General features: G+C 44.0%; 1 protein-coding gene across 1 annotated transcript in view; it reads left to right on the top strand.

Moving 5' to 3' along the window:
- Positions 1–26090, top strand: part of PHACTR4 (phosphatase and actin regulator 4) — a 53416-nt gene that overhangs the window by 1862 nt on the left and 25464 nt on the right. Inside the window, exon 2 of the mRNA XM_069971628.1 lies at positions 18284–18352. Coding sequence (XP_069827729.1) covers positions 18284–18352 — 69 coding nt within the window. The remainder of the gene's footprint in view (positions 1–18283; positions 18353–26090) is intronic.

Below are 26090 nucleotides of genomic sequence, written 5' to 3'. Positions count from 1 at the left end.
TATCAGATACAAGGGGTGATCCCAGGTGGGGTGCTTTTTTTTTTATATAATATCAGATACAAGGGGTGATCCCAGGTGGAGTGCTTCTTTATATAATATCAGATACAAGGGGAGATCCCAGGTGGGGTGCTCCTTTATATAATACTATCAGATACAAGGGCTGATCCTAGGTGGAGTGCTTCTTTATACTATACTATCAGATACAAGGGGAGATCCCAGGTGGGGTCCTTCTTTATACTATACTATCAAATATAAGGAGAGATCCCAGGTGGAGTCCTTCCTTATATAATACTATCAGATACAATGGGTGATCCCAGGTGGAGACCTTCTTTATACCGTATTATCAGATACAAGGGTTGATCCCAGGTGGAGTCCTTTATGCAATACTGTCAGATACAAGGGACAAATCCAGGTGGAGTCCTTCTTTATACCATACTATCCGATACAAGGTGTAGGGATGATTCCAGGTGGAGTCCTTCTTTATACAATACCATTAAATACAAGGGCTAGAGGGGATCCCAGGTGGAGTCCTTCTTTATACCATAATATCAGATACAAGGGATGATTCCAGGTGGAGTCCTTTTTTATACAATACCATTAGATACATGGGCTAGGGGGGATCCCAGGTGGAGTCCTCCATTTATACCATTCTATCAGATTCAAGGGCTAGGAGTGATTCCCTAACATCAGGGAAGCTTAGGGATGATTCTGCATGAAGTCCCTCCTATAATTATACTTCCTGGGTAATTAGACCTGGAACCTCCAAAAGTTCCTCTTTAGGCCACCCCCCCAGGGAAATATCCTGATAATAGGTGTCTTCCCAGGTGGAGTCCCTCTTTAAATACTGCCATGTATCAGGCGATAGCTTTATCCTGATATTTGCATATGTTTTTTATATCGCACATCCTGTCGTCAGATGCTTCTATCACTCTAAATGGTGCAGCCATGCTGCTGCTGCAGGTAGATCAGGTCTCCCGCCTCTATAGATCCTACAGCGTCAAGTGGTTTCATGAAGAAACTGAAGGAAACCTATAGCAATAACATAGAACTCCACTCATCCTTCTCTAGACAGGGATAGCCGCTCCGGCCAGTCCCCCGGCAGAGCTCCGGCCAGTCCCCCGGCAGAGCTCCGGCCAGTCCCCCGGCAGAGCTCCGGCCAGTCCCCCGGCAGAGCTCCGGCCAGTCCGGCTCCATCAGCATCAGCCACTAAGAACCTTTATTGTACAAACCATTAAACGCTTGGAGATATGAATATTTCCAGGACTTGGCTGGTGTCGCGGGTGTGTAACAAATCCTTTGCTGGAAGATCACATACAAGTCTTATCTAGAAGCCGGGATGGCGACATCTGAGGGATGCCTTCTGGCTTCTGTAATTATAGATGGGAGATTACTCAGAAGTAATGGTCCTTGACCTAAGCTGTTGATGCTGCACTTTTTCTACAGGGTATAGAGCTATGTAATGCATAAAGCAGCTAATAGATAGGCTTAATGCAATAGATCTTATTTAGAAGGAAGTTGTGATTTTTTTTTTTTACAGAATGTTCATTAAACGTGTGCTGTTTGACTAGAATGCCTTTATGCTAAAGCCGGGATGCCATGCTGCGGCTGCCCCATATATAAGTGGACACCAGCGGCTGTAGAGTCTCCTATTCTGCTGTTAATTTCCCTTTAAACGGTAAAGCAAATCTGTACTGCTCGGACTGCCCCCGCACCGCCTGTACCACGGTCCTGGATTCTGCTTGTCTCTATTAAAACAACCTCTATTCCAGGGTGTCAATGAGGCGGGGCCTAGAGCGCCTCCCTTCCAGGCCCCACCCCATTGACACCCCACCGCTCCTCCGTAATGAAAGTTGTTTTTACACTGTATGCCAGCCCCAAGAGACAGGCAGACTCCAGGACTGGATATTCCTGAGACAGGACATCAAAACGGTCTGGTTGGGTTGGGCAATGCTGTCTGGTTGGTTACACTTTTACTTTTACAAAAAGAGCGTGAGGTTTTTTTTTTGTTTTTTTTTAGGACACATTTTTCAGTGACCGTTCCCTTAAAGACTATGGACATCTTTAATTTTGTACTTATTATGGTGCAGACTGCCCTGTTTGTTTTTTCTTTTACAGCCTCTCTATTCTTGTACACATCCTATATGATTCTTCCCTGCTGACTGCATTTTGTGTGTGCTCTTCTCTTCTCTCCAGCCTGTGTGAGCTGCCCTCCAAGGTTTGTCTTTCCCTGTCTCCTTTCTGAGCTGGCGTGTAACTCATTTGGAATTTTTTTTATTTTTTTTTTTCCTGCCTCTGGGAAACAAATAATCGGCAATTAAAAAAACAACTCCTCTTTGCAGTGATGCCTTTTGCCCTGGACCCCCTGGTCATATTATGCAGCTTCACCAGAGCGATGCAGAACGTCACCTTTTATGTTTAGTTAATAAGTTATTTCTGGCCGTGGCCGGCACATCCTTAGGAGTCGTGGGGGCCACGTTAGCAGAGTCTTCATTTTAAACATCTTTTGCACAAATGATAAAAGACGCAGAGTTGTCATCCACAGATGTTGAAAAGAAAAATCCTTTCCGTTCGGCTTCTGCTGAACTTCAGGATTGACTCCAGAAATCAGGGACCGCTACATTCTATACAGTGACCAGTGCTGCAGTGGCAGTTTTTTTCCTGCAGCACGGATCACTGCCTATTCACATGAATGGGCACATTGAAATCAATCAGATTTCGCGGACGTGTGAATGAGGCCTTTGGGCAGACGTCGCTCCATGTAATAAAAGACTGCGATTAGCCAAGGAGCCGATCACCAGCTGATCGTTGTTTGTTTACAAAGTTTAAAAATCATCCAGCCCCGACTGCACATCTCCTGAAATAGTGATGCGCGGCCGATGTCAGGTGACAGTGTAGAAAAAATAATAAACATTATACTTACCTGTCCAGTCTCCCCTGGTGTCCTACTGGCTTTTCCCCGCTCACTGCAGTGGATGGTGACACCATCTTTTAAGGGACAGGCTGCTAAGCCAGTGACTGGCTGCTGCACGGTCCCATCTTGGCCAGCGATTGGCTAAGAGGCCTGTTGCTCCAGAGACTGCTTCAACGGCAGCGGTGGGGAGCCTGGACAGGTAAGTATCACTATATTATTAACTGTATAGGTAAGGGCTGCACAGACATCACTAACAAATTTGTATTTATTTTTTTATTAAACAAGTCAATATTTGTTGGTAATAAATAGTGGGGTGTTCATACACAAGTGAGAAGAACATCAACAGCGTACACACAATGTGCTATGGCAGTCACTCGAGATATAAAGGGAAAAAAAAGCTCATTCCAATGAGTAAGGAATAAAGTACCAATATATCCAACCTATTTGCACATTGAAAAAGCCATTTGTGCAATAGCCCGGCACGCTATGCTGGTACAAAACAATGGAGAAAAAAGTATAGAACAAAGGAGTAACACACATTAACCTACAGATCATAACTTACAAGGTCAAAGTAGTTCAAGAATATAATATTAGAAAGGTCAAATAGCACGGCGAAGGCAAAGCAAACAATCCGGTGGGGAGGCTGGAGTCATAATGTGTTCTGTTTTTATTCATTCAGTAAAATATAAGCAATACGGGAAAAAATGCATCACCTGCATGTGCATAGGGAGAATTGGGATTTGGAGGTGGGGGAAGCTCACATGAATAGTCTCATAGGGTTTACACAGACAGATTTTTGAAGCCAAAGCCAGGAATGGATTTGAGAAGAGGAGAAATCTCAGTCTTTCCTTTATGATCTGTTCTCTTTATAGTCTGTTCCTGGCTTTGGCATTAAAAATTTGTCAGATAAATCTGACTGTGTAAACACACCATAAGGGTGCGTTCACACCTACAGGATCTGCAGCAGATCTGCAGCAGATTTGATGCTGTGTTCAGTTATTTAAATGAAATCTGCTGCAGAAAATCAGCTGCAGATCCTGTAGGTGTGAACACACCATAATAGGACAGGTCCACTGCATGAAAATCCACACCTGCAGGATTCTAAAGGCTCCGTAGTTTTTTAGGACTGTATTTATGTCCACAATCTGCAAAAAAATGAGTCCGTAATGCTTCCATAATCCATGTTTTTTGTGGCTCCACCAGAAATGGGAAGGTGAGTTAAAATTAAGGTGATACATATTTCTTCCGGATGTTACAGTAGTTTCATCTGTTAAAATTAGGGATGATCTAATTGACTTCTATAGGAGAATCCATTCCGTTATTTATGGTCTGTACTAGACCTGTACGAGTGCTGTTCTTTTACAGCCTGGATTGCAGATTTGTAGAACTATGGACAATGTGAGAAATCAACGGGCCCTAAATTTGTCTGCAGTTGTGGATCTGTAAATACGGACATATTTACGGGATGTGTGAGTGCCCCCTTATGCTGAAGTGTTGGATGAACAATATTTGGCACAGCCAGACGTTCCTGTTCTTTTTTGCAGTTTTGCCAAGTAGCACCAGGCCAGGGGGTTTGCTATTGTTATGGGGCCCTATAGCAAAACATTGTACTGGTGGCTGGAGATTCAATGCTGCCCCTGGCCAAAAGAGAGACTGGCAGGGTGGAAGGCCAATGGCTTCAGTCAGAGCGCCACAGCATTTAAAGGGGTTATCCAGTGCTACAAAAACATGGCCACTTTCTTCCAGAGACAGCCCCAATCTTGTCTCCAGCTTGGGCGGGGTTTTGCTGCTCAGTTCCATTAAAGTGAATGGAGCTTAATTGCAAACCGCACCTGAACTGGAGACAAGAGTTGTGTTGTCTCTGAAAGAAAGTGGCCATGTTTTTGTAGCACTGGATAACCCCTTTAACTCAAATGCTCACAGTTAAAAGGCCAGGGGCCTGCGGTCCCCCTTAGTGCCCGGCCCCGTAGCAATGGCGTGGTCTGCCTTTATGGTAGCTACGCTACTCCACCAGACATTTAGGCTTCTTTTTTATTTTTTTTTTGCCGTTATATACTTCCATAAGGGCTAAAAACTGCAAAACATAGTCATGTCTGTATGAAATTTTTTACGGATCCACAATTGCATACAAATTTAGGCCCCATTGTTTTACATGTGCCTATTTACACATCCGCAATGTTTCCGTGGATTATCTGCCGGGTTGGCAGTCTTGGTTGAGTGCAGTTTCTGGCTCAGGTACTGTAGAAGTGCAGGCCGTGTGCTCTTGTGTTAATGTTTCCTCTGATGGGCAAGGTACAAATACTCGGCATAGCTGCTCGTATGAGAGGTATGTCTGCCTGGAGCGGTGTCTGTATTGTTCTGGACTCTCAGTAACACACACACACTTACTCTTGTTTGCCGTCTTTTATTAATATATATCTGAATAGTTGTTTCTCCAAAACATTTTCTATACATATAAGGGTGTATTTACACCAGATGATGTGTTTCATGTGTTTGCGCACGTTTTACAGCAGTTTTTCAGTGCGAATTTTGGTTGCTGTACTGTAATAACTAACCTTACAATATGTCCAGATTTGTCATTCATCATTTTACTGCATAAGACACTACCTGCCCGTGTGAATGCGCCCTATGCCCAGTGAATTTGTGCTACGGCAGCAGTTTACAGAACAATACAGTTTGTTTGTTTTAATTAGAATCCCATCTACATGTACCAGAAGCACATGCACTATGCTAAATTGAAGGCATGGTACGAATTTTTAGCACAAATGCCACTCCTTCAATATTGACCCCAAAACCTGTGGATTTCATTGTGGAATCCCTGCAGAATCTTTGTCACAAACTAGATTTTCCATCATGGCCGACCTCTATTACCTCCAACATTATCTGTCGGTGGTGGTTCTAGACTGCCCTGTACACGCTAGGCTGATGGCCAGCCGGGTTCCGTCCAACATAAGTCTAGTGTGTGTGTATATATATATATATAATATATATATATATTTATATTTATTTATTTATATTTAACGATGTCTGTGCAGCCCTTGCCTTAAGTGTAAAATAATAAGCGCAATACATACCTTTCCACGCTCCCAGTGTTCTTCTAGCTTTTCCCCACACCCACCAGAAATATCTTTGAGTCGACCGATGAAGTGACAGGCCGATCAGCCAATCACCCGCGGCGCTGTCCCGTCTCGCCCAGTGACTTCACAAACCAGCTCAGAAGTTGCGGCTGCGGGCAGAAGAGAGAAGCACACCAGGAGCGCGGACAGGTACGTATAACGTTTATTTATTTTTGTTACACATTTGTTAGTTGTGGCCGGGATGATTTTTTTAGGTAGCATTAAACAAAGCGATCGGCCAATGATCGGTGTCTTTACTACGCGAAGCAATAAGCTGCCAAATCGGCCTGACTGCAGATTATCGCTTCGTGTAATAAGGCCCTTAGGTGTATAAGGGACCTTGTGTTGTTTATCAGCTCAATGCTAAGTGCTACTTGGGGAGAAAAGTCGCTTCTTTATAGAGACGGCCAACTCCATGCTAATCACATATCATCAATCCATTGATCTTCTACAGTTTTACAGAGGCCTAGACAAAAATACTACAGTGGTACCTTGGTTTAAGAGTAACTTGGTTTAAGAGCGTTTTGGTTTAAGAGCTCACAGTTTTTCAAAATTGTGACTTGGTTTAAGAGCATTGCTTTGGTTTAAGAGCTCCCTGTACTGGGTGGGAGCGTGAATGGGGGAGGGGCATGGTCTGCATAGCGGGGTCTACAGCCCTGTACTCTGACCCAGGAAGTCTCCCCCACCTTCCAAATCATAGCAGATCCACTTCAGGCTGGGGCTCACATCAGGGGACAGGACTGTGGAGGTAATCTCTCCATAGCTGTAACCCCTCTCTCCCTATAGAGTGCTGCATGTATGTCCCCACATCTGCCCTGCTCATTCCTTCCTACTCCCTGCAGTCTCTGTCCGCCCTTGTGTTTCCCATCCTTTCCATTACTGTACAGTAACTTATAATATCACAGATTCTGCTGTTTCTGTTTGTTTCATTTGTTTTACATGTTATTCAGAATAATAAATCATTATTTTTGGGGTGTGGAACCAATTGTCTGCATTTCTATGATTTCTTATGGGAAAATTTGCTTTGGTTTAAGAGTGGATTTGGATTACAAGCGCCGTCCCAGAACGAATTATGCTCGTAATCCAAGGCACCACTGTATATATATATATATATACACACATATAAAAGCACAACACACATAATATCACTGTACAGATAACATAAATAAGGCTGTCCTTATTGCTCACAATCTGGCTTTAGTGTTAGTTCTTTCCTCAGGTGATCTGAGATATTACACAATGTACAGAACGTGGCTTTTTATGAGTAAGCGCTTGTGTTTGCATGCATAGAAGCTGCATGAGTGTACGGTGTTTGGAAGGCAGAACATAGCTATGTGTGTGCACAAGTGTATGTGTGGAGCTGTTCCATGGGTCGGTGAACACTAGGTAAACATTAACTGGTGCTGTGTGCCAGGCCTGAGCAATCCTGTGATTCATGCCTAGTATTGTGTGTGTTTTTATGTTTGTTGTAACTGTTTGTTGCCATTTATTCCTAATTTTTCTGGAGAAATCCTGGAATCATGTGACAAACTTCAGGCCTCATTCACATGTATTCAAAATTTGTCTTTAACTGTGGATCCGCAGTATCTTAAATAATGATGAATTGTTTATTGAAATCTATGAATCTGTCCTCATAAAGTGTTGGTGGACACCTTAAAAGGAGAAGTCTGGTAAAAAATTTTTATTAAAGTATTGTATTGCCCCCCAAAAGTTATACAAATCACCAATATACACTTATTGCGGGAAATGCTTATAAAGTGCTTTTTTTCCCCCTGCACTTACTACTGCATCAAGGCCTTACTTCCTGGATAACATGGTGATGTCACGACCCGACTCCCAGAGCTGTGCGGGCTGTGGCTGCTGAAGAGGATGATGCTCAGTGTCCCTCCAGTGCCCTGTGTCCCTCAGTGTCCCCCCTGCCATCATCCTCTCCAGCAGCCACAGCCCGCACAGCTCTGGGAGTCGGGTCGTGACGTCACCATGTTATCCAGGAAGTGACATCACCATGTTATCCAGGAAGTGACATCACCATGTTATCCAGGAAGTGAAGCCTTGATACAGTAGTAAGTGCAGGGAAAAAAGCACTTTATAAGCATTTACCGTAATAAGTGTATATTGGGGATTTGTATAACTTTTGGGGGGCAATACAATACTTTAATAAAAATTTTGCCGGGCTTCTCCTTTAAATCTCATCAGATTATTATGAGAGTAGAGCACAACCTCTCTACAGTGACTTGGGATGGTGGCAAAGCAACGAGAACACGGGCGGCATCTCTGACCCCTTTAGGAATTGCTTGTTTTCTTGTTACCTTTGGAAAATGGTCAGATTGCTCCAATTCTTCATGTGCAAGTGAAAAATTGTGTTGAAATTTCCCCACTGTGTTTTTATTTAGCATGGTTAATGCTTTATGCGGAAACACTTTGAGCGGTCCTTGCAATCCAAATATCACCCCTAGAACACTGTGCCACTTATTAAAGGGGGTATTGGAGAGTGGGAGAGGTTCTACCTTTTCTGCTCTCCGGCACTTCACTTCCTCCGACTGCCCGCCCGTGCTGATACTTCTGCAGACGAGTGGGGGATAAGAGCATGTTGCAGGCAGTGATCAATAGCTGCCGTATGTTATCTGTGTCATGGCAACATTGGGCAGCTATTGGACGTTGTGTGCGGGCATAGTATTACCTGAATGCAGTACCTGACCCATACCCTTTCGTCAGCACAGACTGGCAAGTGGAACTTTCTTGCTCTCCAGATTTCCGCTTCAAGTGGGTCTCTTTTGTGGTACCTGCTTTTCACCTTGTGTATTCAGAGGACAAAGTGGAAAGAGGCCGGCCTTCTGACACCAAAGCTTTATACACTACCGTCCAAAAGTTTGGGGTCACCCAAACAATTTTGTGTTTTCCATGAAAAGTCACACTTCTTCACCACCATACGTTGTGAAATGAATAGAAAATAGAGTCAAGACATTGACAAGGTTAGAAATAATGATTTGTATTTGAAATAACATTGTTCTTCCATCACACTTTGCTTTCGTCACAGAATCCTCCTTTTGCAGCAATTCCAGCATTGCACACCTTTGGCATTCTAGCTATTAATCTGTTGGGGTAAGCTGGAGAAATTGCCCCCCACGCTTCTAGAAGCAGCTCCCACAAGTTGGATTGGTTGGATGGGCACTTCTGGCGTACCATACGGTCCAGCTGCTCCCACAACAGCTCAATGGGGTGGTGATCTGGTGACTGCGCTGGCCACTCCATTACCTATGATAGAATACCAGCTGCTGCTTCTGCTGGAAATAGTTCTTGCACAATTTGGAGGTGTGTTTAGGGTCATTGTCCTGTTGTAGGATGAAATTGGCTCCAACCAAGCGCTGCCCACTGGGTATGGCATGGCGGCGCAGAGTGATGGCCTTCCTTATTCAGAATCCCTTTTATCCTGTACAAATCTCCCACCTTACCAGCACCAACCCCAGACCATTCCATTCCCTCCACCATGCTAACAGATGGCGTCAGGCATTCTTCCAGCATCTTCTCATTCCTTCTGCGTCTCACAAACATTCTTCTTTGTGATCCAAACACCTCAAACTTGGATTCATCCGTCCACAACACTTTTTTCCAGTCTTCCTCTGTCCAATGTCTTGTGTTCTTTTGCCCATCTTAATCTTTTTCTTTTATTGGCCAGTCTCAGATATGGCTTTTTCTTTGCCACTCTGCCCTGAAGGCCAAAATCCCGCAGCCGCCTCTTCACTGTAGATGTTGACACTGGTGTTTTGCGGGTACTATTTAATGAAGATGCCAGTTGGGGACCTGTGAGGCGTCTGTTTCTCAAACTAGAGACTCTAATGTGCTTATCTTCTTGCTTAGTTGTGCAACACGGCCTCCCACTTCTTTTTTTACTCTGGTTAGAGCCTGTTTGTGCTGTCCTCTGAAGGAGTAGTACACACCGTTGTAGAATTCTTCAATTTCTTAGCAATTTCTCGCATGGAATAGCCTTCATTTCTAAGAACAAGAATAGACTGTCGAGTTTCAGATGAAAGTTCTCTTTTTCTGGCCATTTTGAGCGTTTAATTGACCCCACAAATGTGATGCTCCAGAAACACAATCTGCTCAAAGGAAGGTCAGTTTTGTAGCTTCTGTAACGAGCTAGACTGTTTTCAGATGTGTGAACATGATTGCACAAGGGTTTTCTAATCATCAATTAGCCTTCTGAGCCAATGAGCAAACACATTGTACCATTAGAAGACTGGAGTGATAGTTGCTGGAAATGGGCCTCTATACACCTATGTAGATATTGCACCAAAACCAGACATTTGCAGCTAGAATAGTCATTTACCACATTAGCAATGTATAGAGTGTATTTGTTTAATGTTAGGACTAGTTTAAAGTTGTCTTCATTGAAAAGTACAGTGCTTTTCCTGCAAAAATAAGGACATTTCAATGTGACCCCAAACTTTTGAACGGTAGTGTATATTCTGTTCAGGTTGGAAGATGCTTTACTGTAAGGGAACCCTTCTATGTTCCAGACCCACCTCTGGTTTTATGCTTTACCGATGCCATATACTGACAAAAACAGGTAATTCTGAGGGTGGCCATGTTCTCTATGTCCGTGTTCACCAACAGGTCATGATTTGAGGGTATCCCATATAGAAAACACAGCACTGACTATAATTAAAGGACAACTCCGGCGGGACCCCCCCCCAAAAAAAAAACACAGACACACACAGACACCATACTCACCATCCCTCCGGTGACGATCGCTACTCCATTCGCCCGCCGTCCGCCTCACCGTCACCTGCCTCCGCCGTCCAGCGATGTCTCTTGCTTCCGGGTCCATGAGAGAGAAAAGGCTGCCAGTGCGCTTGCGCACCGGCAGCCTTTTCATTGGCTGGAGCGCATCACATGGCTTCCAGCAAGCTCAGCCAATCAGGGCTGAGCAAGCTGGAAGCCATGTGATGCGCTCCAGCCAATGAAAAGGCTGCTGGTGCGCATGTGCACCAGCAGCCTTTTCTCTCCCATTCACTCTCAATGAAGACGCCGAGGAGGAAGAAGACCCGGACCGCCCCCAGCTCTGACATCACCCGACACCAGAGAAGAGGACCGTGACCAGGGCCGGCCTTAGGGTAGATGGCGCCCTGTGCAGAATACTCTTTTGGCGCCCCCCCCCCCCCCCCCCCCCCCCGGCTGATTGTAGCCCATCCCAAGCCTATCTCTTGGAGACACACACTGTATATACTGCTTACACGGACAGATACAGTCACATATACACATACAGACGCACGGGGGAGGTTCATCAAACATGGTGTAAAGTGAAACTGGCTCAGTTGCCCCTAGCAACCAATCAGATTCCATGTTTCATTCCTCACAGACTCTTTGGTTGCTAGGGGCAACTGAGCCAGTTTTACTTTACACCATGTTTGATGAACCTCTCCCACAGTGTATATACTGCTTACACAGACGCACAGTATATATATCCTGCAAACACAGACACACATACAGTCACATATACACATACACACCACACATACCCACCACTGGGAGTTGTTGTTGTCCTACCACACAGCAGCATGCTGGGAGTTGTTGTCCTACCACACAGGGGCATGCTGGAAGATGTCCTACCACACAGGAGTATGCTGGGAGTTGTTGTCCCACCACAGAGAGCCACATAGGAGTATGCTGGGAGTTGTTGTCCCACCACAGAGAGCCACATAGGAGTATGCTGGGAGTTGTTGTCCCACCACACAGAGCCACATAAGGAGTATGCTGGGAGTTGTTGTCCTACCACACGGGCATGCTGGGAGATGTCCTACCACTCAGAGCCACACAGGAGTATGCTGGGAGTTGTTGTCCTACCACACAGAGCCACATAGGAGTATGCTGGGAGTTGTTGTCCCACCACACAGAGCCGCACAGGAACATGCTGGGAGTTGTTGTCCCACCACACAGAGCCACACAGGGGCATGCTGGGAGATTTCCTACCACTCAGAGCCACACAGGAGTATGTTGGGAGTTGTTGTCCTACCACACAGGGGCATGCTGGGAGATTTCCTACCACACAGAGCTACATAAGAGTATTCTGGGAGTTGTTGTCCTACCACACAGAGCCACACAGGAGTATGTTGGGAGTTGTTGTCCTACCACAGAGCCACATAGGAGTATGCTGGGAGTTGTTGTCCTACCACACAGGAGTATGCTGGGAGTTGTTGTCCTACCACACAGAGCCACATAGGAGTATGCTGGGAGTTGTTGTCCTACCACACAGAGCCACATAGGAGTATGCTGGGAGTTGTTGTCCTACCACACAGAGCCACATAGGAGTATGCTGGGAGTTGTTGTCTCACCACACAGAGCCACATAGGAGTATGCTGGGAGTTGTTGTCCTACCACACAGAGCCACATAGGAGTATGCTGGGAGTTGTTGTCTCACCACAGAGAGCCACATAGGAGTATGCTGGGAGTTGTTGTCCTACCACACAGGGGCATGCTGGGAGATTTCCTACCACACAGAGCTACATAAGAGTATTCTGGGAGTTGTTGTCCTACCACACAGAGCCACACAGGAGTATGTTGGGAGTTGTTGTCCTACCACACAGAGCCACATAGGAGTATGCTGGGAGTTGTCCTACCACACAGGAGTATGCTGGGAGTTGTTGTCCTACCACACAGAGCCACATAGGAGTATGCTGGGAGTTGTTGTCCTACCACACAGAGCCACATAGGAGTATGCTGGGAGTTGTTGTCCTACCACACAGAGCCACATAGGAGTATGCTGGGAGTTGTTGTCTCACCACAGAGAGCCACATAGGAGTATGCTGGGAGTTGTTGTCTCACCACAGAGAGCCACATAGGAGTATGCTGGGAGTTGTTGTCCTACCACACAGGGGCATGCTGGGAGATGTTGTCCTACCACACAGAGCACTAACACACACAGAGCACACACAAACTCCACTAACACATACAGACAGAGATAGATAGATATACTCACAGTCACACTGCAGTAGTAGTGGAGAATGTCTCTGCCCATGAGGAGAAGCAGGTAGAGCGGAGGATCACACTGCTGGTGTCTCCGTCGGGGGAGGGGGCGGGGTTATGGGCCTCTGTGAGCTGGGAGACGCTGTGGGGGGCGGGGGATGGGGGCCAGGCTGCAGTCACATGTCCGGGGAGAAGAGCTTCCTCGGCTGCTGTGCTGAGGCAGGGGACGGATATATGGCCTCAGGGATGCAGGTGGCGCCCCCCTCCTGCCGGGAGTGCACAGCGCCCTGTGCGGCCGCACTGCTCGCACACCCCTAAGGCCGGCCCTGACCGTGACGACCGTAATAGGTAATGTATATATTCTTTAACTTCCGGGGTGGGGGGTCGGGAGTCGGAAAGTGGGGGAAGGGGGCCAGACCGGGTATTTAACCACATTACAAAGTTATATAACTTTGTAATGTGTGTTAAATAAGCCAAAAAATTTTTTTGCCGGAGTTGTCCTTTAAAGGGATACTCCAGTGGGGGGAAAAAAAAACTTTTAAATCAAGTGGTGCCAGAGATTTGTAATTTACTTCTGTTTAAAAATCTCCAGTCTTCCAGTACTTACCAGCTGCTGAATGTCCTGCAGGAAGTGGTGTCTATAGAGCAGGAGAGGTTTTCTATGGGGATTTGATGCTGCTCTGGACAGTTCCTGACATGGACAGGGGTGGCAGCAGAGAGTAGTGTGTCAGGTTGGAAAGAATACACCACCTACTGCAGGACATACAGCAGCTGATAAGTACTGGAAGACTGGAGACTTTTAAACAGATGTAAATTACAAATCTACATAACTTTCTGACACCAGTTCATTTGAACGAATTTTTTTTTTCCTCTGGAGTACCCCTTTAAATCATTTGTGGAAATCATTTAAGGAAATCCACATGATATGGTGGTCCCTGAGAATAGTTGGGGGAAAGTGCTGTATGTGACTGGCTACTATCTGCCCTCTTCACTAGTCTCTGGATCAATCTGTGTTCTGGTCCTGACGCAGTCAATCAGCCACATGGCCTTAGGTCTAATCCACCATGTTCTGGTGTTTGTACACAGATAATCTTGTATATTTACCTGAAACGCAAAACCCTTCTCAGACATGAAAACCTTCCAGTAGTATCATGGCAAAGGTAGGGGGTTTGCTGGGAGCTCCTCAGGTTGGCTTCTCATGTGTGAGTAGTGGCCCACGTGCCGGAGATCATGATGTGTAATATTGAGCAATAGCTGGGACATGTGCCTGGCTCTGGAGAAGCGGACACGTTTCACCCTCAGCCTGATGGGCAAATCTTGGCTTGTTTCATTGCAAGGAGAATATGCGGTCTGCCTAAATGTACTGCTGAGACTATATAATTTGGTGATAATTTGTGTTCCTCCAGTTTTTTTTTATAGCAGATCGGTGACGACTGCTTCTCTTTAAAAGGGTATTTCCATCTAACTTGACTTTACTAAGGTAAGGCTCCTCAAGTTTAAAGTGTCACTGTTTGAATTTTTTTGCAGAAATCAACAGTACAGGCGATTTTAAGAAACTTTGTAATTGGGTTTATTAGGCAAATATGCTATTATCTGCTTTCAAAAAGACTTTCCCCAGGTCCCCCCTCCCTCCCCTCTCTCATCCACTGCTCATTATCAGGAAATCTCAACTCTTTTACATCAGTCTGGCCCTGTGTAACCTATGGAGAGGGGAGGGGGGAGGAGGGAGATTAGTCGGCAACAGAGAGCAGAGAACAAATGATTACACAGTGGGAGCTGTGCGAAAGCCAGTATTCAGAGGTCAGAGAGGTCAGTGCTGACTTCAGGGGAGATAGCCGGTGATGTAGCTGTAAATTAACGCTTTATTATCCTGTTTTGGTGCCTCATCTCCCTCCACCCCTCCCCTCTCCATAGAAAACCATGAAGACAGGGGGGAGAGCTTCAAACTGCTGTTTCATGATAAAAATGCATTTTTCGGCTAATAAACCCAATTACAAAGTTTCTTAAAATTGCCTGGACTATTGATTTCTGCAAAAAAAATTTAAACGACAGTGACACTTTTAAGTGTTCTAGCAAAACATTTATTAAGCAAAATTGCCCCTTTCACCTGATATGCTTCTCTTTTTCTACCTCTATCTATCTATCTATCTATCTATCTATCTCCTATCTATCTATCTGTCTATCTTTCTCCTATCTATCTTTCTCCTATCTATCTATCTCCTATCTATCTATCTCCTATCTATCTATCTCCTATCTATCTATCTCCTATCTATCTATCTCCTATCTATCTATCTCCTATCTATCTATCTCCTATCTATCTATCTATCTCCTATCTCCTATCTATCTCCTATCTCTCTATCTCCTATCTCCTATCTATCTCCTATCTATCTCCTATCTATCTCCTATCTATCTATCTATCTATCTATCTATCTATCTATCTCCTATCTATCTATCTATCTATCTATCTATCTATCTCCTATCTATCTCCTATCTATCTCCTATCTATCTATCTCCTATCTATCTCCTATCTATCTATCTATCTCCTATCTATCTCCTATCTATCTCATATCTATCTATCTATCTATCTATCTATCTATCTATCTATCTATCTATCTGTCTATCTATCTCCTATCTGTCTATCTCCTATCTGTCTCCTATCTATCTATCTATCTATCTATCTATCTCCTATCTATCTATCTCTCTATCTATCATTTCTGTAGACATAGTATACCTGTAGTGAATGAACCATGGACAGGTGGTGGGTGCACATCTTTAGCCCTGGCCTCATTCACACGTCTGTATACAGTCCCAGTCGCAGTCACACGTCCGTAATTTGTTTGAGATCAGTGGCGATAAAATACTGACCTGCTGTAGTGCGGACCGTAATTGAGGCAGGGACGCACCTATAGAAGTCTATGGGATTGTTCGTGATCGAATCTGTCATTCTCTCTAGTGTCATCATTTTAGCGTTCCTCCACTTCTGTGGATCTGCTAAAAATATTGACTCACTACGGAGGCATTTTTGCGGATTGCAGACTACAAATTGCAAACTGTAAAAGGAAGGTGTGACTGTGGCCATATCTTTATCTTCCTGGAGTTTTCCTATCATTATGGTATGGCTTACAGGAGGGGGGAGAGAAGTGTGGATCATGTCCTGCAGACACTAAGAATAGATTGGAATGATCAGGTGATGTGCCTGCAGGTCCCGACTCGCACACCAGTTTTAGAATATTTTGCCTGGATTTCAGAGACGACTTATTTCTGTAGTGTAAACCCTGGTCACACATTAGTCAGAATTAGTCGTATACTTCTCTTAGTCTTTGTCTGTGTTTCTGTTCCTCTAATGATTCGGGCTTAAAAGGAAACTATCAGCAGGTTAGTATCCTGGGGGAGGCTGGAAATACAGGTGCTTTTCTTACCTTCTTCCTCGGCACCATCTTAAAGGACAGCAGCACTATGCGCCATGGACGGGGCTGCTGGCACTTCTGAAAAAGGAAGTTTGGGGGTTTTAGGGGGGGGGGGGGTGGCTGGTCTGGGGTCTACTGTCCTGTGGAGTGGAGGGGAAGAGAGAGGGGACAGCCGCACTACAAGTGCCACCAGCCCCGTCCTAAGCGCTGTGGACGGGGCTGATGGCACTTCCGATAGGGGTAGTTTGGGGGTCTTTAAGTGGTGGGGGTGTTTACTTGGGGGCTGCTGGCACGGGGGCAGCTGCACCACAAGTGCCAGCAGCCCCATCCTATGTGCCGTGGATGGGGCTGCTGGCACTTGTGATAGTTATTCTTACTATGGAATTTCTCCATACACTGTGCCCCTGCTGGACGCTTCATAGGAATTACACCCAGCCCTGCTCTGGTTCGGTTCGTGACGTCACTGGTTTTTAGAAAAATTGAAGTCTGCCTGATCTACTAAATTGAGGGGAAATAGCACTTTATGTGCATTTCCCATAATTAGTGTATATTAGAAATTTGTCTGACTTTCCATAACTAATAACATATCAAAAAATAGTTTTGGCCGGACTTCTCCTTTAAGGAAATCCTGATGTTAATCAATATGTAAATTAGGCGCTATGCCATAGGGGCGGGGCTACACCCATCCTCTCCATCTGAAGAAATAAGGCTGGGTTCACATTACGTTTTTTTTTTTCATCCGTTTTTTTGCAAAAAACTGATGAAAAAAACGGATGCAACTGTGTGCATCCGTTTTGATTAGTTTTTCCATTGACTTCCATTATAAAAAAGAAACTGATCAAAAGGGATCCATTTTTTTGACGGACACTAATTGAGGTCAGCCCTGTTTTTGTGTCCGTCAGAAAAAAAGGATCAGTTTTGATCCCTTTTTTTTTTTTATAATGGAAGTCAATGGAAAAACGGATGCAAACAGTTGCATCTGTTTTTATTCATCAGTTTTTTATCTTTTTTTTTTTTTTTTGCAAAAAACTGATTGCAATAACGTAGTGTGAACCCAGCCTAAGAAATGAGAATCCACAGGGCGCCTGGTGTAGACTTCAGGTCGGCAGCATGTAGGTTTATTTTGGCGACAAGCCTCGGAATCTCCCCGGGACTTTAGAGAGGAAGTCAGTCTGCTACCAAATGTTATTGTTACATATTTAGCTGCAGAGATTCTGAGGATCCGCTGCAAAATCTGAAGCTGCAGATCTGTAATTCTTTGTTTTATTTCCTTATTTTAGATTTACTTTATTCACAGTGAAAAATCCACAGCAAAAGTGCACAGGATTTTAAAGGGGTAGTTTAGCAAAAAACAAAATGCTTTCAAATCAACTGGTGCCAGAGATTTATAACTTACTTTTTGTAAAAAAAAATAAAAATCTTCAGTCTTCCAGTACTTATCAGCTGCTGTATGTCCTGCAGGAAGTGGTGTATTCTTTCCAGTCTGACACAGTGCTCTCTGCTGCCACCTCTGTCCATGTCAGGGACTGTCCAGAGCAGCAGCAAATCCCCATAGAAAACCTTTCTTGCCCTTAAGACTGGAAAGAATACACCACTTCCTGCAGAACATACAGCAGCTGATTGGTAATGGAAGACTGGAGATTTTTTAACAGAAGTAACAGATTTTTTAACAGAAGTATTGGGCACTTTCTGATTGAATGATTAAATTTTTTTTTTTTTTTAACTACCCCTTTAAGGAGCTTTTCTGCTGCAGATTTACCTGTGGAAGCCCTGTAGATTTTCTGCTGGTGAAATCAACAGCAGTCTCATCACATGCTCATATACCCTTATGTGTATCTTGTGTCAGATGGCGTATATTTTTTAATTTTTTTCTTCTTCCCCCTCAGAACCCCAACGGAGCAGCTCAGCACAGAATCCCTGCCCCCCTCGCGCCCCTGTAATGGAAGACAGGAGCGGTAAGTTGTGGTTCCACTGTGGATAGTAAATGTGGAGTGTGTTTGGTAACTGTATTACAGATGTCTTGTCTATGCACATAATATAACTTGGGCAATAGTTAATGAATTTTACAGTGCTTAAAGGGAATGTGATTGGAGTCCGATACTAAAACTTGTTCTTTTATTCTAATCTGTTTCTGCTTGATGACATATTTTTTTATTTCACTTTATGTACATTATGGGGTTGCCATCTTGCCTGGGCTGTTTTATCAACATTTAGTGACATGTTTTACAGCAAGCCTCATAGACATAGAAGGCAATGGGCAGAGTCTGTCCGCTTGAGATGAGAACGAGACATTACTGAGCGCGCTCTGTTACCTTTGAAAAGGTTATTCCACAGTGAGCTGCTATTGTCTTGTATTGATGCTTTCTATCTACTGGTGTCACATGACGCTGCAATGCTGTACAGATCACTTTACAGCAGCCTCCAGCTTATCCCCACAGACACAACTGGAAGTCCCAGCTTAGTGATCCATTACACAAAGCGATTATCAGCCGTATTTGGCCGTTTATCTACATAGTAAATAAGGTTGAAAGAAGACAAGAGTCCATCAGGTCCAACCTAGGAAAATCCTACTGTGTTGATCCAGGAAGGCGAAAAACCCCTATGGGGCAGAAGACAAACGCCCCACCACAGGGAGAAACTCCCCCCCCCCCCCCCTCCCCCGACTGCAATGGCAACCAGAACAATCCCCGGATCAACGTATCACCAGAAATCTAATGCCCATAACTTGTAATATTATATTTTTCAAGAAAATCATCCAGGCCTCCCTTGAACTTATTTAATGAATCAGCCATGACAACATCATGTGGCAGAGAGTTCCACAGTCTTACCGCTCGTACAGTAAAGAACCCGCGTCGATGCTGATGATGAAATCTTCTTTCCTCTAGACGTAGAGGATGCCCCCTTGTCATTGTTACAGACCTCGGAGTAAAAAGACCACTACAAAAATCTCTGTACTGTCCATTCATATATTTGTACATTGTGATCAGATCGCCCCTAAGACGTCTTTTTTCTAGCGTAAATAACCCCAAGCGTGATAACCTGTCCTGGTACTGTAACCCACCCATTCCCTTAATGACCTTTGTTGCCCTCCTCTGCACCCGCTCTAGTTCAGCTGTGTCCTTCTTATATACCGGTGCCCAAAACTGTACACAGTATTCCATGTGTGGTCTGACCAGTGATTTATAAAGAGGCAAAACTATGTTCTCATCTTTAGCATCTATACCTCTTTTGATGCACCCCATTATTTTATTAGCCTTGGCAGCTGCTGCCTGGCACTGATCACTAAAGTTGAGTTTACTGTCCACCAATACCCCCAGGTCCTTTTCGGAAGTAGTTTTACCCAGTGTTTTATTATTTAGCACATAACTGTACTTATTATTTCTATGGCCCAAATGCATAACCTTACATTTATCCACATTAAACTTCATTTGCCATTTCTCCGCCCAAGCCTCTAGCTTCTCCAAATCCCTCTGTAATATGATATTATCCTCCTCTGTACTGATTACTTTACCCAGTTTAGTATCATCTGCAAAAATGGAGATTCTACTCTGTAGCCCCTCTACAAGATCATTAATAAAAATATTAAAAAGAAGTGGACCCAACACTGACCCCTGTGGTACCCCACTAGTAACTAAAACCCAATCTGAATATGTTCCATCAATGACCACCCTCTGTTTTCTATCACACAACCAGTTACTTACCCATTTGCATACGTTTTCCCCGAGTCCCAGTATCCTCATTTTGTAGACCAACCTTTCATGCGGCACAGTATCAAATGCCTTTGAAAAGTCCAGATACACAACATCCACAGCCTCCCCCAGGTCCAGTCTATAACTTACCTCTTCATAGAAGCCGATCAGATTAGTCTGACAGGACCGATCCCTCATAAATCCATGCTGGTGCTGCGTCATAAGATTATTTTCATTAAGATACTCCAGTATAGCATCTCTTACAATCCCCTCAAATACTTTACCTACTATAGATGTTAGACTTACAGGCCTGTAGTTTCCAGGATCACTCCTTGACCCCTTCTTGAATATTGGTACCACATTAGCTATGCGCCAGTCCTGTGGAAGAATCCCTGTCGTAATAGAATCTTTAAATAATAGGAATAACGGTCTGTCCAACACAGTATTTAATTCTTGCAAAACTCTAGGATGGATACCTTCTGGGCCCGGTGACTTATGGATTTTAATGTTTTTAAGGCGTTTCCCCACTTCTTGTTGTGTTAGGCAGGTGAGATTTATGGGAGGATTAACATTATCCCTAGTCATGTCGTCTGTTATGGGATTCTCCTCTGTGAATACAGTAGAGAAGAATGTATTTAGTAGATTGGCCTTTTCCTCTTCCCCCTCCACCATTACACCCAGATTATTTTTGAGGGGACCAACATTTTCGGTTTTAAGTCTTTTGTTATTTATATAAGTGAAGAACATTTTGGGATTTGTTTTACTTTCTGTGGCTATCCTTCTTTCTGTTGCTATTTTTGCTTCTTTTATTTGCTTTTTACACATTCTATTCTTCTGTCTATAGTTGCTCAATGCTTCCCCACTACCTTCTTGTTTTAGTAGTCTGAATGCTTGTTTCTTATCATTTATTGCACCCCTTACAGCTGTAGTTAACCACATTGGATTTCTCTTATTTCTACTACGTTTATTCCCATATGGTATGTGTCGTTCACACGATTTACCCAGGATGCTCTTAAATATGTCCCATTTCTCTTGTGTACTTTTATTTCTGAAGGCATTGTCCCAGTCTATGTTCCCAAGGTCCTCTCTTAGTTTTTGGAAATTAGCCTTCCTGAAATGTAATGTTTTTGTAGCCCCTCTGCTAATCATTTTATTGAAGGATAATTGAAAACTTACTATGTTATGGTCACTATTACCTAGGTGACCCCCCACCTCTATTTTTGATATTCTGTCGGGCCTATTGGTTAAGATCAGGTCCAGAAGGGCCCCCCCTCTTGTTGGTTCCTCTACTAGTTGGGAAAGGTAATTATCTTTTACTATTTCCAAAAACCCGCTTCCCTTCCTGGAGCTGCAGGTTTCTGCTTTCCAGTTTATATTTGGGTAGTTATAGTGCCCCATAATAATGACTTGCTTCGCTGCCGCATCTATTTGTCTTATAAGAAGATTTTCTGATTCTTCCACTATACTTGGAGGTTTATAACTCACTCCTATAAGAATTTTATTATTCTTCGTCCCTCCCCTTATTTCTACCCAAAGAGATTCTACATTATCATCACTTATATCCTCCCGCAGAATGGGCTTAAGGCAGGATTTAACATATAGACAGACCCCTCCCCCTTTCTTATTTTTACGGTCATTTCTGAATAGACTATAACCCTGGATATTAACGGCCCAGTCATAGGTCTCGTCCAGCCATGTCTCGCTTATCCCCACTATATCATATTTCTCTTCAACCATTATGAGTTCTAATTCCTCAGCTTTATTAGTGAGGCTTCGAGCATTAGTATACATACATTTAATATATTTGTCCATATTCCCTTTCCTTTTATCACTAGTGACTATTCTAACCCCTCCCGCCGCTCCACCCCCAGTTCCATAATCTAGGCCCAGCTCTCCATCTACTCTGTCTTTACTTACTATATTGTAGTTGCCCTCCCCCTCGGTCCCTAGTTTAAACACTCCTCCAACCTCTTAGCCATCTTCTCCCCCAGCACGGCTGCACCCTCCCCATTGAGATGCAGCCCGTCCCTACCGTAGAGCCTGTAACCGACCGAGAAGTCGGCCCAGTTCTCCATGAACCCAAACCCCTCTATCCTACACCAGCTCTTGAGCCACTTATTTACCTCCCTAATCTCCCGCTGTCTCTCAGGTGTGGCTCGTGGTACAGGTAATATTTCGGAAAAAATCACCTTGGAGGTCCTAGTTTTAAGCTTCCTGCCTAAGTCCCTGAAATCATTTTTAAGGACCCGCCACCTACCTCTAACTTTATCATTGGTGCCAATGTGCACCATGACTGCTGGGTCATCGCCAGCCCCTCCCAGTAATCTGTCAGCCCGATCCGCGATGTGACGAACTCGAGCACCAGGAAGGCAACACACTGTTCGACGATCCCGGTCTTTGTGACAGATTGCCCTGTCTGTCCCCCTAATAATTGAGTCCCCCACTACCAGTACCTGCCTGGCCTGCCCTGAACTCCTGTTTCCCACCTTACTGGAGCAGACACCCCCCTGGCTTTCAGAGGCAGTGTCCTGCTGCAGCAATGCCACCCCTGAATCAACATCCCCCTCATCCGCCAATTTGGCAAACTTGTTGGGGTGTGCCAGATCAGGACTGGCCTCCCTCACACTCTTCCCTCTGCCATTATGGTTATATAGTTTTGTAATTTGCTTCTATTTAAAAATCTCCAGTCTTCCAGTACTTATCAGCTGCTGTATGCTCTGCATGAAATGTTTTCTTTCCAGTCTGACACAGTACTCTCTGCTGTCACCTGTGTCCGAGACAGGAACTGTCCAGAGCAGCAGCAAATCCCCATAGAAAACCTCTACTGCTCTGGACAGTTCCTGACATGGACAGAGGTGGCAGCAGAGAGCACCGTGTCAAACTGGAAAGAATACACCACTTCCTGCAGGACATACAGCAGCTGATAAGTACTGGAAGTCTCAAGATTTTTTAAATAGAAGTAAATGATAAATCTATATAACTTTCTGACACCAGTTCTGAAAACCTTTTATTTACACTGACTTCCCCTTTAATTTACAATCTTGATTTACAAAATAAAAAAACGCCCAAAAATAACTAGTCCCAAAATGCACCAAAAGCATCAAATACAACAAGAAAAAGATCCCATTACGGATCAAAGAAATGCGGGACAATCATAAATCAATATATCAAACAAAATTTTTATTTAGACAATTCATATGAATAAAATACAATATAACACATTATCATGGAAAGAAAAAACACAAAGGAATAAAACACGACCAAACAGATGAAAAAACATACAGATGGTGAGGGGAGATCTACACATACTTTATAGGATCATATATTGCACATGCTATTCAGGATATATGTAATTGAAGGAATGCAGGCAGCCTCCACTAGATGGCGCACTAAATGTAATTATATACAATACTTGATAGTGTATAACCTGGCAAAAGCCCTGGAGAGTCTGGGAGATACACAAATAAGTGTCTCCCCCACAAAAAATAAACTAATATCCAAAATTTATAAGTAATGGAGGATGACTGCATTCGATATAGTCCCACTCACCCACTCACCCTCAACCTGATCCTAGTGTCAGACTTTTCTCGTGCGGGCATATTCCTCCCAGTAACATACGCTGGATGTACAGTTGTGTTTCCAGAATGCTGTTGCCCTAGATCAGACGTGTCAAACTCGGGCCCTCCAGCTGTTTTATAACTACAATTCCCATCATGCCTGGACAGCCAAAGCTTTAGCTTTGTCTGTCCAGGCATGATGGGACTTGTAGTTTTGCAACAGCTGGAGGGCCTGAGTTTGATATCCCTGTCCTAGATCATGAAGGAACAGCATCGTTCATTGACCAGTTCCTCCTCCTGTCTCCCACTGGTGATCTCTTGCCCTCGTGCTGACAGACACTCATGCAGAGGGTGTTTTCCAGTGTTGGTCCGCCCCCCCCCCCCTCACCCTGCCCCCCCCCCTCACCCTTCTATGTTTATGTTCCTACCTAACTACACGCTATTATTTGCCATATCTGGAAACCTGGAGGCATTCCTCCCTCTCCATAGTGTGTGCAACCTTTTCCTCTGACATTTATAACACTTAGAGAAAGGAGAGCAAAAAAGTGTGCTGTCCTCTGTCAGAAGCGCCAGGACAACTACTAGATGAAGGGGTTAAACTGACTCTACAGCGGCAAAATGGTCGGAAATTGTTAATTGAGCCCATTGCTTTATTTTCCAGGAAGCAAATGGACAATAACAAATGTTCAGTGCACAAGTTTCCCCTTGCCTTTAAGGGGTATTCCACAGGATAGGGAATACACTTTTGCTGATTTGGTCTTTTACACTGTTTACCTGCAAGATCAGTAATGCTATAATTTAAAGTGTCACTGTCATTTAAATTTTTTTTTGCAGAAATCAATAGTCCAGGTGATTTTAAGAATTTTTGTAATTTGGTTTATTATATGAAAAATGAATTTTAAACATGAAAAAGTGGTTTAAAGCTCTCCCCCCTGTCTTCATGGTTCTCTTATGGAGAGAGGGAAATGAGACACCAAAACAGGACAACAAAGAGTTAATTTACAACTACATGACCCGGCTATCTCCTCTGACAGTCAGCACTGACCTCTCAGACTTCTGAATACAGCTGTCACCCACCTCCGTGCCTGTAATCCTTTGTTCTCCGCTCTCTGCTGCCGACTCATGTCCCTCCTCCCCTCTCTATAGAACAGACAGGGTTGTGTCTGATACAACAAGTCACAATTTCCTGATATTTTGCAGTGAATGGAAAGGAGGAGGGGGGGGGGGAGACCTGGGAAAAGTTTTTTAAAATCGCCTGGACTATTGATTTCAGCAAAAAAAAAAAAAAAAAAAAATACGACTGACTCTTTAAGGGTCCTAGTAGACTAAGCAACTTTTAACGTTTAACGATAAATGATCGCAAACAAGATTATCGTTAACCTGAAATCATTCACCATATTGCACAGAACCATAGTCGTTAGTTACAATTGTTACAACGATCATTACTACGGCCCTTTACTCCATCTGATCAGAGCAAAAGGAAGGATGTGAACAAATACAGCGAACGAATATGGAGTTACAGCGAACGATTAACAATGATTTTAGGGTCAGGTCTAAATCTATGATCAATGATACACAGATGTTTTTTGCCTGAATTCACACGGGACGATGATCGTTCAAATTCGATATAACGATTTTCCGCACGATAATCGGGACAATTTTTGTTATATGGCCCTAATAGTTTGGGCGATTCAGGATGTGCCGATAGCAAAGACGTGTATTTTATTTGTTTTTGTTTTTTTGAGGGGTGGGGGGAATTTAAACTTTGTTTTACACACTGCAGTATCAACTTTATTTCTCTAGAATTGGGATGTGGGCACGTTCCGGTGTGCCCGCATTTCAGATCACCTCAGCCGACAATGTAAAGTGCAGCCGGGGCCAGACTTTACATTGTCTGTACTGTCAATTTTATGCTGTGCTATTCAATGAATAGTATAGTATCAACTTTATTTCTCTAGAATTAGGATGTGGGCACGTTCCAGTGTGCCCGCATTTCAGATCACCTCAGCCGACAATGTAAAGTGCAGCCGGGGCCAGACTTTACATTGTCTGTACTGTCAATTTTATGCTGTGCTATTCAATGAATAGTATAGTATCAACTTTATTTCTCTAGAATTAGGATGTGGGCACGTTCCAGTGTGCCCGCATTTCAGATCACCTCAGCCGACAATGTAAAGTGCAGCCGGGGCCAGACTTTACATTGTCTGTACTGTCAATTTTATGCTGTGCTATTCAACGAATAGCGGCCGCACAAAACTGAGATGTCAGTTTTCTGTGCAACAGCTTGGAATCCTGGTTGGAGCATATACGCGTTGTAATTTCATTCAATAAAGCCCGTGGTTGTAGTTGCAACTATGGACGTTATTTAATGAAATTATACATAGTGTGAACTAAGGCTACATTCACACATACGTGATGTAAGGTCTGTAAGCTTACTGTATATCATG

The sequence above is a fragment of the Dendropsophus ebraccatus genome, chromosome 5 (genome assembly GCF_027789765.1).
Source record: "Dendropsophus ebraccatus isolate aDenEbr1 chromosome 5, aDenEbr1.pat, whole genome shotgun sequence".
Classification (NCBI taxonomy): Eukaryota; Metazoa; Chordata; class Amphibia; order Anura; family Hylidae; genus Dendropsophus; species Dendropsophus ebraccatus.
Note: the sequence above shows the minus strand (reverse complement) of the source record. Positions and strands in the feature narration are given on the sequence as shown.